We start from the raw sequence: 12,703 nt of genomic DNA, 5'->3' as shown, positions 1-12,703 counted from the left end.
AATAAAAAAAAAAAAAAACACATTATAAGAACTATAATAGCAAAAATAATAAAATATCGTATTAGTTGATAATCAACATACTATGTCCAATGACTGAAAGATGGAAAGAAAAAAACAGAACAAGTATATAACAAATAGAGGGATTAAACGTAAAGGCTAATTTATTGGGTTAATTTTTAGGGCAGTGCCTAACAAGCTCATGCTTATAATTTTTTTTAAAAAAGACCAAGATTGACTGGCAAAAGTATACACCCCCCCCCCCCCCAAAAAAGGCAAAACTTTGAGATTCAGGTGTGGCTAGAGAAGATATTTTCCTAAGATGACGATGACCCTTAGCCATCTTCCTCATCTATCAAACTCACCATTTTTGTCTTTGACCCGGCTCTCATCAAAGCCATTGCAGCGCGACTCGGGCTTGAACTCAATGTTGCCCAGCTTCAGCACGGCCGCTACCAGCTCCAGCACTGACTGCACCTCATCCTCCATGAAGCCCACAATCTGCATGGCATTCTGGAAGGCAAAATGTGATAAGAGGATGTTTAGTTAAAGGATCTGTCAAATGATATTCGATCGCATGGCACTGAAAAACAAATGCAGTGACAGCATAGGGAAAATGCATCACATTTGGAGAACTCTGCTGAATATAAATACACTGGGAGTGAACAATGATTATGCATTGTGTTTTTACTGTGACCGGTCAATATTGTAAGAGTGGTTGAGAAGGAAAAACAGTGCTGCCATTACTGGCTTAAACAAATAGGACTTTATACTCAGTGGAAAAGGCCATTGTTCTGTGGCACTGGCCTTTAACCCTGGTAGTGAACTGCAGCTGTGTTAGGGACTGTTATGAAATCTCAGTTTAAAAAGGTATCAAGATATAGGGTACCCACGATGGTAGTTGCTTGTCACCGTTTTTGTTTGATTTTAAGTATAGAACCTCTCGGTGGTGCGATCAGGATACAAGGGAAGACGCAGTCCATAAGATTTCGATATACGCTGATGACCTGCTCCTCTATATTGCCAGTCCATACCTCAACTCTTACATCTGCTACAGGACATTGGGAACTTCTCAGGCTATAAATCGAGGCTATAAATTAAGTTGAACTAAAAGCCTTCTTTTTTCTAAAAATAATATTTGTAAACTGCTAAAATATGTCCAACTCCTTTTCAGAAGTGAACATCAATCCATCAAGTACTAAGGCATACATATAACTAGTTCCTTTAAAACACTCACAGTGGCAAATTTCAATATAATGTTAGAACATATGAAAGCAGATTTAGAATGGTGGTTGTGCCTCCTGATTTCATTAGCTGGGCATGTTAACGCCCTCAAAATGACAGTATTACCAAGATTTCTGTAATTGTTTCAAGCACTTCGTGTCTGACTCCCAAAACAATTCTTTGTTAAATTAGAGAAATACATTTCACCTTTTGTATGGAACAAATCAACCCCTTGAATGAAGAAGACCTATTTGGAAAGACCTAAATCTGAAGGAGGGCTGGGTCTCCCTAAGTTTCTTAATTATTACTGGGCAGCAAATATCTTCAACTGATATATTGGGTGACAGCATTTTCTGATAAAGATGAGCCTGTCTGGGCAACAATGGAACTCATCTCACATACATCAATCTCCCTGATCTCCCTATTATCTCCTCCATTGTCAGCATGCACTAATACTAATATTTTTTCCCCAATCCTGTAGTGTTTAATTCCATTAATCATCTCTTTACACCTTCACAAATCGACTCAAATTTTGCTGGTTGGCACCAACACATTAATTTTCTGTGAAGACCTAATTGGTGACAATTCATTCATGTCCTTTGAATTTTCACACAAAGAACATGATATCCCAAAATCACACTTTCTCATAAAGCGTCAAGCTTGCAGCTTTGCTTCCAAACATTTACCTACCTACCCCAATCCTTCAAATGAAGATTCTACATATGAACTATTCTACATATGATTCTACAGATTCTACATTCGGACAGAATACATGAATGCATTTGACAGGGGGTTAATTTCCAGGACATACATTATCCAAAATATTTATCCACCAACAAGGACTAAGTAAGGGGAACCTAGAAATAGTACTCCTTGAGGATTGCATCTTTGCTATTCATACCTCCTACATTTGTCTAAGACACAGGTTAATTCAATTCAAGGTGTTCCATAGAATACATTACTCCAAAGACATTATTAGCTAAACTATACCCATATGTTAACCCTACCTGCTCTAGATGCAGTAACCCAGTTTCTTCAGGCCACATGTTCTGGTCATGTCCCACCCTATTCTGTATTCGTCCTCAGCTCTATCTAATACACCTCTTGAACCCAACCTACTCTCCACCACGATCTCTGGAGTAACACCGGTGGAAACCCATGCACAAAAGAAAGCAATAGCATTTAGTAGACTCATAGCATGTAGACTAATTCTCATGAATTGGAAATCCAAAAAAAAAAAATCATGAGATGGATACAGGAGGTATTGTCTTTGCTCCAGCTTGAGAAAATAAGACATACGTTGAGAGGGTCCTATGACACGTTTATGGTTCTCATTTACTGACTATGTAAAGGAGCTGATTCTTTTTCCTATTCAACTTATTAACACTATGAATAATGTTTATACATTGGACTTTTTTTTTAATTTACTTAGCATCTAGATTTATGTCTTTATGCATGCTCAACAATCCAGGTAAGAAAAATCACAGAAAATTGGATCAGTTCACCTGGACACAACGTTTATTGAGAGAAACGTTTCATCACTCATCTAAGTGACCTCTTCAGTCTCAACTGATTGTAGGCTTTGTCAAAGCCAGGAAGATGCCCAAACAGTGCATCAGCCGATCGATGAGAGGAGAAGGACAACAGCTGCCTAAGCGTAAACCAGTGGTGATTAGGTATGTGGCGGGAGTGTCAGAACAGTTGAGAAACGTATTTTCCAAACAGTTGCTTTCAAACCCCAAAATATGCTGCGCCAGAAATTTGTCCACCCAAAGGATTGGGTCCCAAACAGAAACACAGCAATATAGTGTATGCTGTTAAGTGCCAGGAAGACTGCTGTGACTTTGTATGTACATTGGGGGAACCAAACAGATGCTGGCCAAGAGGATGACACAACACAGGAGAGCCAACATGTCAGGTAGGACTCCACAGTCTACACCCATCTACAGGCCAGTTGCCACTCTTTCAAGGATGAAAAGGTGCACATCCTTCATAGGGAGGAACGCTTGTTTGAACGGGGAGTCAAAGAAGCCTTCTATGTGTAGAGGGAAGACCATCCCTGAACCGAGGGGGGGGGGGGCTAAGAGTACATCTGTCACCATCTTATAATGGTGAGATTGCAACCATTCCCAGTCCTCTGTGAATAGCACACATGGGCATTGAAAACTCTAAGTTAATAGTCATGGCAATTTGCATATGAAACTGATCGTTTTCAGTCATTATGCCACTGTATTGTTTATAAGGGTGGGGATACCTGCAGTCAGTTAAGACTGAAGAGGTCACTTAGATGAGTGATGAAACGTTTCTCTCAGTAAACGTGCCCAGATGAACTGATCCAAGTTTCTGTGATATCTATATCTATATCATATTATTTTTCAAAGCAAGAGAGGCAAGATTGAGATGGTTTGGACATGTGTGGAGGAGATATGCTGGGTATACTGGGAGACGGATGCTGAATATGGAGCTGCCAGGGAAAAGAGGAAGGCCAAAGAGGAGGTTTATGTATGTGGTGAGGGAGGACATGCAGGTGGCTGGTGTGACAGAGGAAGATGCAGAGGACAGGAAGAAATGGGAACGGATGATCCGCTGTGGCGACCCCTACTGGCAGCAGCCGAAAGTAGTAGTAGTAGTAGTAGATTATATTATTTTTCTTTCCTTTCTGAGTGTGTTCTTGGTCATAGGGGAGGTAAGGGAGGGATGAGGGTACAACGTGGGGTAACGTGTGTGCAAGTTCAGTATGTTTGTACATACTGATGTGTTATAAATGCAAAACCCCTTAAAGTTATAAAAGGCATCAAGATTTGCTGACACGTGCCAATATACACAGAGAGGAAAGGTGACAAAAGGAGAGGACATAAATGTAGGTGAAGGCACAGAATGTAAGAAGAACAAAGCAAAGATAACTACGTTGCTAAAGCTTAGTGGAGTGGGACTGATTATAGATTACAGTAGAATTTGGCTCTCAAACAAGCAGACAGGCTTTACAGCATCCTACGGGACTGACTCTAAGGACAGGAAGGAGGGCCACTGCACACGGAGACAAGGCCCCACACGTGTGTGTGCATGCATGGACAGATAAGGAATGCCACTGGAGAGATATCTTGTGGGCAAATGTGTTTTTGCATGCGTCTCGTACTCACTCTGACTGTCCTGAAGTTGGATGCATCGTCCAGCCCATTGACATTGGCCGAGTCCAGGCTAAGGTAGTTGTACTTACTGAAGTCTCGTTCAAGCTTTAATTTCTCTAAAAAACACAAAACCACACATTTAAAAAAAAAATTACAATGGTTTTAACCAGGAGGGTGGACTAAGAGCAAACTTGTTAACATTGACAGTGAAGGGAGCGCAAGACAACAGAGCTGGACATCTAAACACCCCCACGTGGAAACTACCAGAAATGTCCCGGCTCAGTCGCCTACTGTGTAGCTTTATTGGGTTGGACCTAAGTGCAAGCCTGGCTTTAAACCCGGCTCAGGACCTATGCTGCAAATCCTCCCTCTTTCCACACCACCTTTCCTATCACATCTCACCGTCCCGAGCAAAGCTAGTAAAAAAAAAAGAAAGGGTAACACTTTCTATAGAGCTTGCATCTGTAACGCTGTATAAGCATCTATAATGCCCTATAAGCATCTATAACGCCCATACTTTCCTATGTGTATTACCATGACTAACGGCTATGGCTGAAGACTGTGAAATAGCACTGAAGTCTCATTATGCATCTCTACAAAACTTCAGCAAAACAAGTTGGCTATGATGCATTATGACATTTGACAGATAAACAGGCTAATGATGACATATTTATAATGCATAAATCCGTTTTAAATTGACGTAATGTATCATAAAGGTGGTTATGAGGTGTTGTCAGGGAGTATACATGGTTATAATGAATCTTACAATGACTTATAGCTACACTTATAGGGCGTTATAGATGCTTATAGGACGTTATAGATGCAAGCTTCATAGAAAGTGTTACCAAAAAGGGTATAAAAAAAAAAGCTAACCAGTGAGCAGGAGACATTGGTCTGTAGTCCAACGACCCCATGGGTCAACGCCTCAAGTCACAAGGTTGCTTCTCTAACCTGCCCCGGACAAGCTTTCTACTGTACGCAGGTGCTTTGCACGCTACGCCAGCTGGGGGAACAGGCCTCTTCAAAGCCCCGTATCTGGTATCAAGGAAATCTCTTACTCATGACACTCCATGTGTTGTATTTGATTACATCTTGCACCAACCACATTTGAATGGAGGTCTCTGACGCGTGGACTCCGGCGCTATAATTTAATGACCGTTATATTGTTCTCCTGTGTCCGGAAGGTAAAACAATGCCGCCCCTGGTTCAGCATTAGCAAATGGAAGGAGATTCCAAGTCCTGCCTTTGTTCTGCTTAACCCACATGTTCCTTTAACACAAAAGGTTACTGAAAGCTAACTTGCTCAAGCTACCCAAAAAAAAAAAAAAAAAAAAATGCTTCAGTTGCACAAACAAGTTTCAAGATTTTTAAGTATTTAGCTATTTCAACGTTTTAAGACCCGAGCGGGTCGGAGCCATGAAGTTTCTCTGGCATAAACCAATATTTAGGAAAGTCATTTTTACCCCTTTTTCTATTTCTCACCATCATTTTCCCCACCATTAACTTATTCCCTCTACCTAAAACCCCGGTTTCGCCGGTGCTGTGACTCACTGAGTGTGTCCTCAGAGGCTCCAGACAACAGCTGGTAGAAGACGTGAAAGTTCCTCTCTCCTCTTGGCTGCTTCACAACCCGTGACTTCTCCAGCAGATCTGAAGGAGGCATAGCAAAGGAAATGATGAGATGGCGCTACTAACATTAGACTTGTTTACCACAGTGTTTGGTTAAGAAACTGCTGATTCACTTCGTTGTCACCGAGTAGGACAATGTGAGTGATAATTGCTTATAATGAGCATTAAAAGCTATAATTTGTATTAAATGGGGTTGTTGTCCAGGCTGCACTTGCAACAGACTCTGATGGTTCCCTGGTGGTGGAACCGATATTTAAGTTTTCAAGGCGACAGGGCCAGCGTAGATTCTCCTTTTGTTCATTGTGTGTGTGTGTGTGTGTGTGTGTATAAACTGCCGAGCTGGGACAAGACAGGAAGTCTCCGAGGAGGAAACCACACGAGGAGATCAAACGTCAGGCTCCTTCTCCTGGGCTACTGACCAACTGCAACACCAAAAGATTAAAAGGGTTCCAACATCTGTACACGGCGATGGACTTAGAATGATTTAATTAAGGAGCCTTTTCAGGGCGACGTGGTTGATTGTGGTTACTTGAGACCTACTGCACTACAGCTTGGCTTGGGAAAAAGTACTCTGTTGCCCCTCGTAAGAAAACAAGCTCACTCATGCGACTCCACTGTGTATAATGTTACATGACTGCAAGGGGACAAACTTTATGGAGGTAAAACCTGCAGTAACTGTTATTATTACTGCAGCCATATTTCCAGTCAAGTGAGTGCTGGAGAGTGTTTTTGCTCTTCAGATACCAACTCTCAAGTTGCATCTCGTGCATTTCTTTGGGCTTTGAGAGGCTGTGAAGGATCACTTCACGCCGCAGTAATAGACAAGCTACGGAGCGACACAAAGGGAAATGGGGTTTGCCGGTGCTAGCTAGCGGGCAAGCAGGCTGCATATTAATCTGCGGCGCCCAACGGCCATGCAACACTTAAGCCTTTAGTATGGTGTAAGTGGCTCCGGAGCGTCCAGCTCATCAATAATACAGCCGCCGTTTAACAAATGGCCGGCAAGCACAACACGGCGGTAATCAAAGAAGCCGAGAGGACAACACAAACTGAAGAAACACTTCCTCGCCCTTGTTCCCAGCTTCTCCGTTATCAACTATTCATGTCTGATTTTTTTTTTTCTTAAATATCATGTCTCTGTCTTTGGGGAGACAACTGTTAGCAAGTTGTGCTGCCCCTCTGCTCAGGCATCACAATCTTAAGAGAGAGGTCAAAGAATTTTTTTAGAGACATTCTCCGCCTCAGGGGACCTTCCAGTGACCTTCTACTTTTTGTAAACTCCAAGAATTCAGTCCTCTTGTTATTGCTTTTTAGTTCCCCAGCTACACAAGGTCTTGCGTGGCTTCAGCACAGCGTCCTGAATGGTATCTGTGGCACGCTGTACTCAGGATGTGCCTTTAGATAAGCAAACATACATTAAAGTAGCAATGTGGGGATAGGGAAAAAAAAATTGCCTCCATATCCTGTGCAATGTTTTGACTGAAAGGCTTTGCCTTGTTGTCTGCCGAATATGCTATCTTTACCACGCTATCATTACCAGGACTACTGAGAACCCACATTGACAGATATGACACACAACGCTCCTCTCTCCATCCGGTGGCTTTCATGCTGCCATTTCTCCAGCACAGAGAAGCCGCAGGCCTGCAAGCTATAGAAATAGCGGTAAAGAAACAAGGTGTCAGTTGACAAACAAAGAGAAAGGCCAACCATCCATGGCCTCCAGCAATGTTCTTATCCATTTATCTAGCCTGCCCTGTCTGAGATGGTTCACATGTCCAAGTCTTTCCTTCAGATTTCTTTATTTTTTGAGTGCTCTGGTTCCATAAGACCTCTGACACAGCTGACGGAGACAGAAACAGACACAGACACAGAGATGCATCTGTGTCTCGGCCGTCAGCGCCTCTTTGTTTCCGTGACCCATGGCAGACAGTTCAGCACAGACAAAACAATATGAACAGGGGCAAAACGAAACCACAACAGAAAAAGAGAGGCTTGGAGGAGACAAACGAGGAGGATAGGGGTGAGTGGTCACGGATCCACTTCGCCGGAGCCTTTAACAGATCAGAGCGACAAGAAAAGCATATCTCCTTCATACCCGATTATCTATGCATTTTCAAATGCCTGGAGCGTCTGGTGTGTTTTACATTGTTTTCAGTAAGGTGCTACTGACCCACAAGTCACTGGGCACAAATGCTGAAAATATCTATCTGGATCTCTTACTGTGTCTTTAGTACTAGAACGACCAATGCCGTCATTTTGACGGTTTTGGATTTTCAAAGTTTAATAACTTTGTGAAAAAATAAAACGATACAGGCCTGCGGCTCCCTGAATGCTCCTAAAATTGCATATATTTGCATTAAAACGAGTTTTAGATCAATTGCACAATAAAAAAGTTATAAGATCTACCTAAAATGACCGTGAGCGGTCAAAAAGACGGCGCATAATGTGTGCATGATTGTGCAAGTTATGTCACTATTTATGAGGTGTGTTGGTCGCGTCATTTCCTTCGCAAAGTTTGTCGCTCTGTCCTAGAAACACACTAGCGTTCTCCAGTGCAGAGAAATAGTCTAAACTTGATTTGTGATTATTTCCAACATGTCTGGCTACAGACGCCGTTACAGACGCACCATGACTACCACCGAGGCGTTGCAGTATTTACAGGCGTTGGACAGCGGCCATTTTAAATTGTAGGAAAAATGGTATTATAGTTGTTAAAATGTTAATTTTGATGTCACTTGTTTCTTAACCGACATACTAACATATGCAATGCATAATTTTCTCAGTTGGGTATTTATCTTGACAGAATATAGAGTTTAAAAACTAGCGGTCATTTTGATCGCCCATGGTCGTTTTAGCTAGGAGTGAAATCCCAGTCATTCTAGTTTAAAGACAATTCTAGTGTTAACAGGGTGGCAGGATGCATTGGGATGCAAACATAAGACTGACCCTCTGAAAGCATGGACTGGATCATATATGTTGACTCAGTTGTGGGGTTGTGTGTTTTACAAAGCATAGTCATGGTGGGGAGACGGGGCTGGCATGTTTATTTGAGCACATCACACCACTGATGCTTGTAAGGATCCTCAGTATATGAGTGTATATATTTATATATGGATTATATGAGAGTATATGTTATATATGAGAGTATATCATCAGTATATGAGTATATATAAGGATTATATGAGAGTACATGTTATATATGAGAGTATATCATCAGTATGAGAATAGTATATAAGGATTATATGAGAGAATATATTATATATGAGAGTATATCATCAGTATATGAGTATATATATGAGGATTATATGACAGTACATGTTATATATGAGAGTACATCATCAGTATGAGTATATATAAGGATTATATGAGAGTACATGTTATGTACAAGTATTATATGAGACTATATGTTATATATGAGAGTATATCATCAGTATATGAGTATATATAAGGATTATGTGAGAGTACTTGTAGGGATCAAGAGTATGAGACACGAGTTGCAGTTTATGGCTGCTATGAAGACAGATAAAGGATTTATTGATAAAAACTTTTTTCCTTCAAAGTTTTATAAAAAGAGACGTTTCTTTCAGTGATACTCACAGTTGCTAATGACTCCTCCAAGAGGATCCCCTTTGAAGTCAAACTCAATGTCCATGTACTTTCCCTGTAGACCAAAGAAAAGTTAACAAAACATCATGGAACCAAATACCCCGACTATCACACCAGATGACACACTGAAAACAAGAAAAGTCTCAGCTTGCCAGATCAGTCACCCTTTCTGGCCCTTATGCCACTTCATGCGTAGACAAAACAAGATAAGGCCAAACAGGGATTAAATGGATTTCAGGGCCTGCGCCTTCATGACAAAGCGTCAAGACCTTGAAAGCCACGGCAAGCGTTGACGGGCATATCTCTGCCCACCTCACTGCAAGTTGTTTCCCCAAATTCTCAAAAAGTGGTCTTTTCCAGGTCATAACCGGATTCATAAAACCAGCTGTCACTGAAAAAGTAGAACCGCTCCGAGGTAACTGGCTTCTGTGGAGGAAATAACCTTTTTAAGCTCACCTACACTCAACTGCAAGGGTAAGCCAGAGCCACCTTAACTCCTCTGCCGCTTAAAGCTAAGAAAATAAACTGATCCCCCCCACCCCATCCATCCTTCTCTCTCATAACAGACGGCTCCTCAGAACAAGCCAAGATCAGCCTAACAGGGCCGCAGTAAAGACCGTTAACACGATCTCACCACCTGAAGGTGGGATAACATCGATCCATCTGAGATGTGCAATGACAAAATGGCATCTAGTGGTGAGGTGTGACATCCCTGTCTCCAGTGGTTTATTCCAAGGTTACCCTAAATATAAACAGGTCAGGACCCTAATCCTTTATAATGCCCGCCGTTATGACGGTCGGTAATCCGGAACATTGAAACATATACTGGTGGCATGTGGCGCAGTTTCGCCAGTGTCAGTGTGGCTGTGATGGAGTAAATTTTGATAGGTGGGTATATTTATTTTGCCAAACTGGGCTAAACTTCCAACATGTGCATCATAAGGCAAAAGAAAAAAAAATCACAGCAAGTTCATTCATTGAGATGACCTCCAGTGGTTATGTGATACTTGGGAACAGGTTGCTGCCGCCGCCGGTAGGGTTACCTGAGAACACGGGGACTGCCACAAAGTGTGAGAACGCCCGCTTGAAAAAGAGTCTATTTTCCAAGAGGAAATGCCTTGTTCCATATCGTCATTGTTTAAATAAACTTTTTCTGGACTTCTTAGCATGACTTAACTATAGTACAAGGAGGTCGACGCAGAAGAGGAACCGTTCTTCTGCCATTTTCCATCCGCCTTCATCAGGGTTCTTTAACCATCTAATCGCCAAAAACTTTTGGGGTTATCATAAAGGAAAAGAGTTTGAATTCCCCCCCTCCCCTTTTCTCCCCAATTGTACCTGGCCAGTAACCCTGCTCTCTGAGCCGTCCTGGTTGCTGCTCCACCCACTTTGCCGATCCGGGGAGGGCTGCAGACTACCACATGCCTGCTCCGATACATGTGGGGTCGCTAGCCGCTTCTTTTCACCTGACAGCAGAGATGACAAAGCCGGGTCCAGAAAGTACAAATCCAAACCATGTATTTCTTCCACCCATGTGCTGATTTCATTACCCTATCAAGCTGAAGGGTGGGGTTGATTAGAATCAATTGGTTTAGCACACGGGTGTAGCAAATGCACAGTTAGCACTTTTACTTTCTGGAGCTGGATTTGCCACCTCTGCCTGACAGTCTGACGTTTCACCGGGGGGACATAGCACGTGGGAGGATCACGCTACTCCCCCCAGTTCCTCCTCCCCTCCAAACAGCCGCTCTGACCGACCAGAGGAGGTGCTAGTGCAGCGACCAGGACACATACCCACATCCGACTTCCCACCTGCAGACATAGCCAATTGTTTGTAGGGACGCCTGTCCAAGCCCGAGGTAACACGGGGATTCAAACCGGCGATCTCCGTGTTGGTAAGCAATGGAATAGACCACCGCACTACCCGGACACCCAAGAGTTTGACTCTTAACTGTGAGACCAGTGATGTCCCGTTACAGTGAATAAGTTGAAAAATAAGGAAAACAAAAAACAGCACAACAGCAAAAAGTTTGCTATCTTTCACTGACACCATCCTCCAGAATATATTAGTCAATGTGGTTTAAGAGGGACAAACTGACCGCTGGGCCTGTTCTGTGTAGGGCATTGGCCACAGTCTGCAGCAGCACAGACCAAAGAGCCAAGGGGGGGGGAATGGAGATTTCAGTTAAAGCCAAGTGCTACTGGCTGTCCATGCTGCCTGCACACAAACACAGGTCATTCTGCACCAGGCTGAACAGTGCTGGGCCTGTTGCAGCGGAGACAGCAGCCGGGCTGTGTGAGGCGGTGGGGGGGGGGGGGGGGGGGCATGGGACACATCAGGAGCTCGGCAGAGTAATTCCTCCTTAGGAAAACAAGACAGGAGTAGAAGTCCTGGCGAAGGAAGGAGCAGCTTCCTCAAACACAGAACATCGTAATATTTTGCAAGAGGCCGGCAGAAGACATCTTGATGCGTTTGCCAAAACTCTTGGGCCCGCCTCAGGTTTCGTTCCCGTACTGGGCCGGTGCTCCGTAGCTTTAACAACTTGGCTCAGAACAAGAGGAAAACTCTACGGTCGACATGCCAAGCTGTCCTGGATGTGGGGGAGCTGAGAATGATGCAAGGCAAATGATCCAGGTTGTAATGTAAATGAAGGAGTGATGAAGGGAAATTTAGTTGGGGGGTGGCGGGGGGGGGGGGGCACACAGAAAAACAGAAAATAAAGTATTATGGGGTTTTTGCTCTGAGGGAATATAAAGTTAATAAAGCCAAAAGACGTGAAATGAGCTGACAAAAATGTCACAGGGGTTTGTTTGGTGATGCGGACATACAGATCAGAAGCCTAATTCCCAGCAAATAAAGCCCCCATTAAAGAAAAGGCCATGAAATCAGAAGATCTGCATCAACGGAAAGGCTTACAAGTCTTAGGATACTTACAAATCTGGATGAATTGTCATTCCTCACTGTTTTGGCATTTCCAAAAGCTGGGAAATTAGAAAAAATCATAAATGTCATGTTAAAGAAAAGATCACATTATTTAGATATGTCCATTTTTAGGCATGAACAGTAAAGACGAGATTAAAGACGCTTGTTCTTTTTAAATAGGCTAGACCTTATTAAT

The 12,703-nt window shown here is 42.8% G+C and overlaps 1 protein-coding gene across 4 annotated transcripts in view; it reads right to left on the bottom strand.

The window, feature by feature from the left end:
• myo1b (myosin IB) overlaps positions 1 to 12,703 on the bottom strand; it is an 86,992-nt gene that overhangs the window by 24,182 nt on the left and 50,107 nt on the right. For all 4 annotated transcript variants that reach the window (XM_056288844.1, XM_056288845.1, XM_056288846.1 and 1 more), the window contains 5 exons: positions 12,520 to 12,566; positions 9,576 to 9,639; positions 5,901 to 5,999; positions 4,362 to 4,465; positions 363 to 510 (listed from right to left, as the gene is read on the bottom strand). In XM_056288844.1, the coding sequence (XP_056144819.1) occupies positions 363 to 510; positions 4,362 to 4,465; positions 5,901 to 5,999; positions 9,576 to 9,639; positions 12,520 to 12,566 (462 nt within the window). The remainder of the gene's footprint in view (positions 1 to 362; positions 511 to 4,361; positions 4,466 to 5,900; positions 6,000 to 9,575; positions 9,640 to 12,519; positions 12,567 to 12,703) is intronic.

The sequence above is a fragment of the Lampris incognitus genome, chromosome 11, assembly GCF_029633865.1.
Source record: "Lampris incognitus isolate fLamInc1 chromosome 11, fLamInc1.hap2, whole genome shotgun sequence".
Classification (NCBI taxonomy): domain Eukaryota; kingdom Metazoa; phylum Chordata; class Actinopteri; order Lampriformes; family Lampridae; genus Lampris; species Lampris incognitus.
This window is presented reverse-complemented; position numbering and strand designations above follow the sequence as displayed.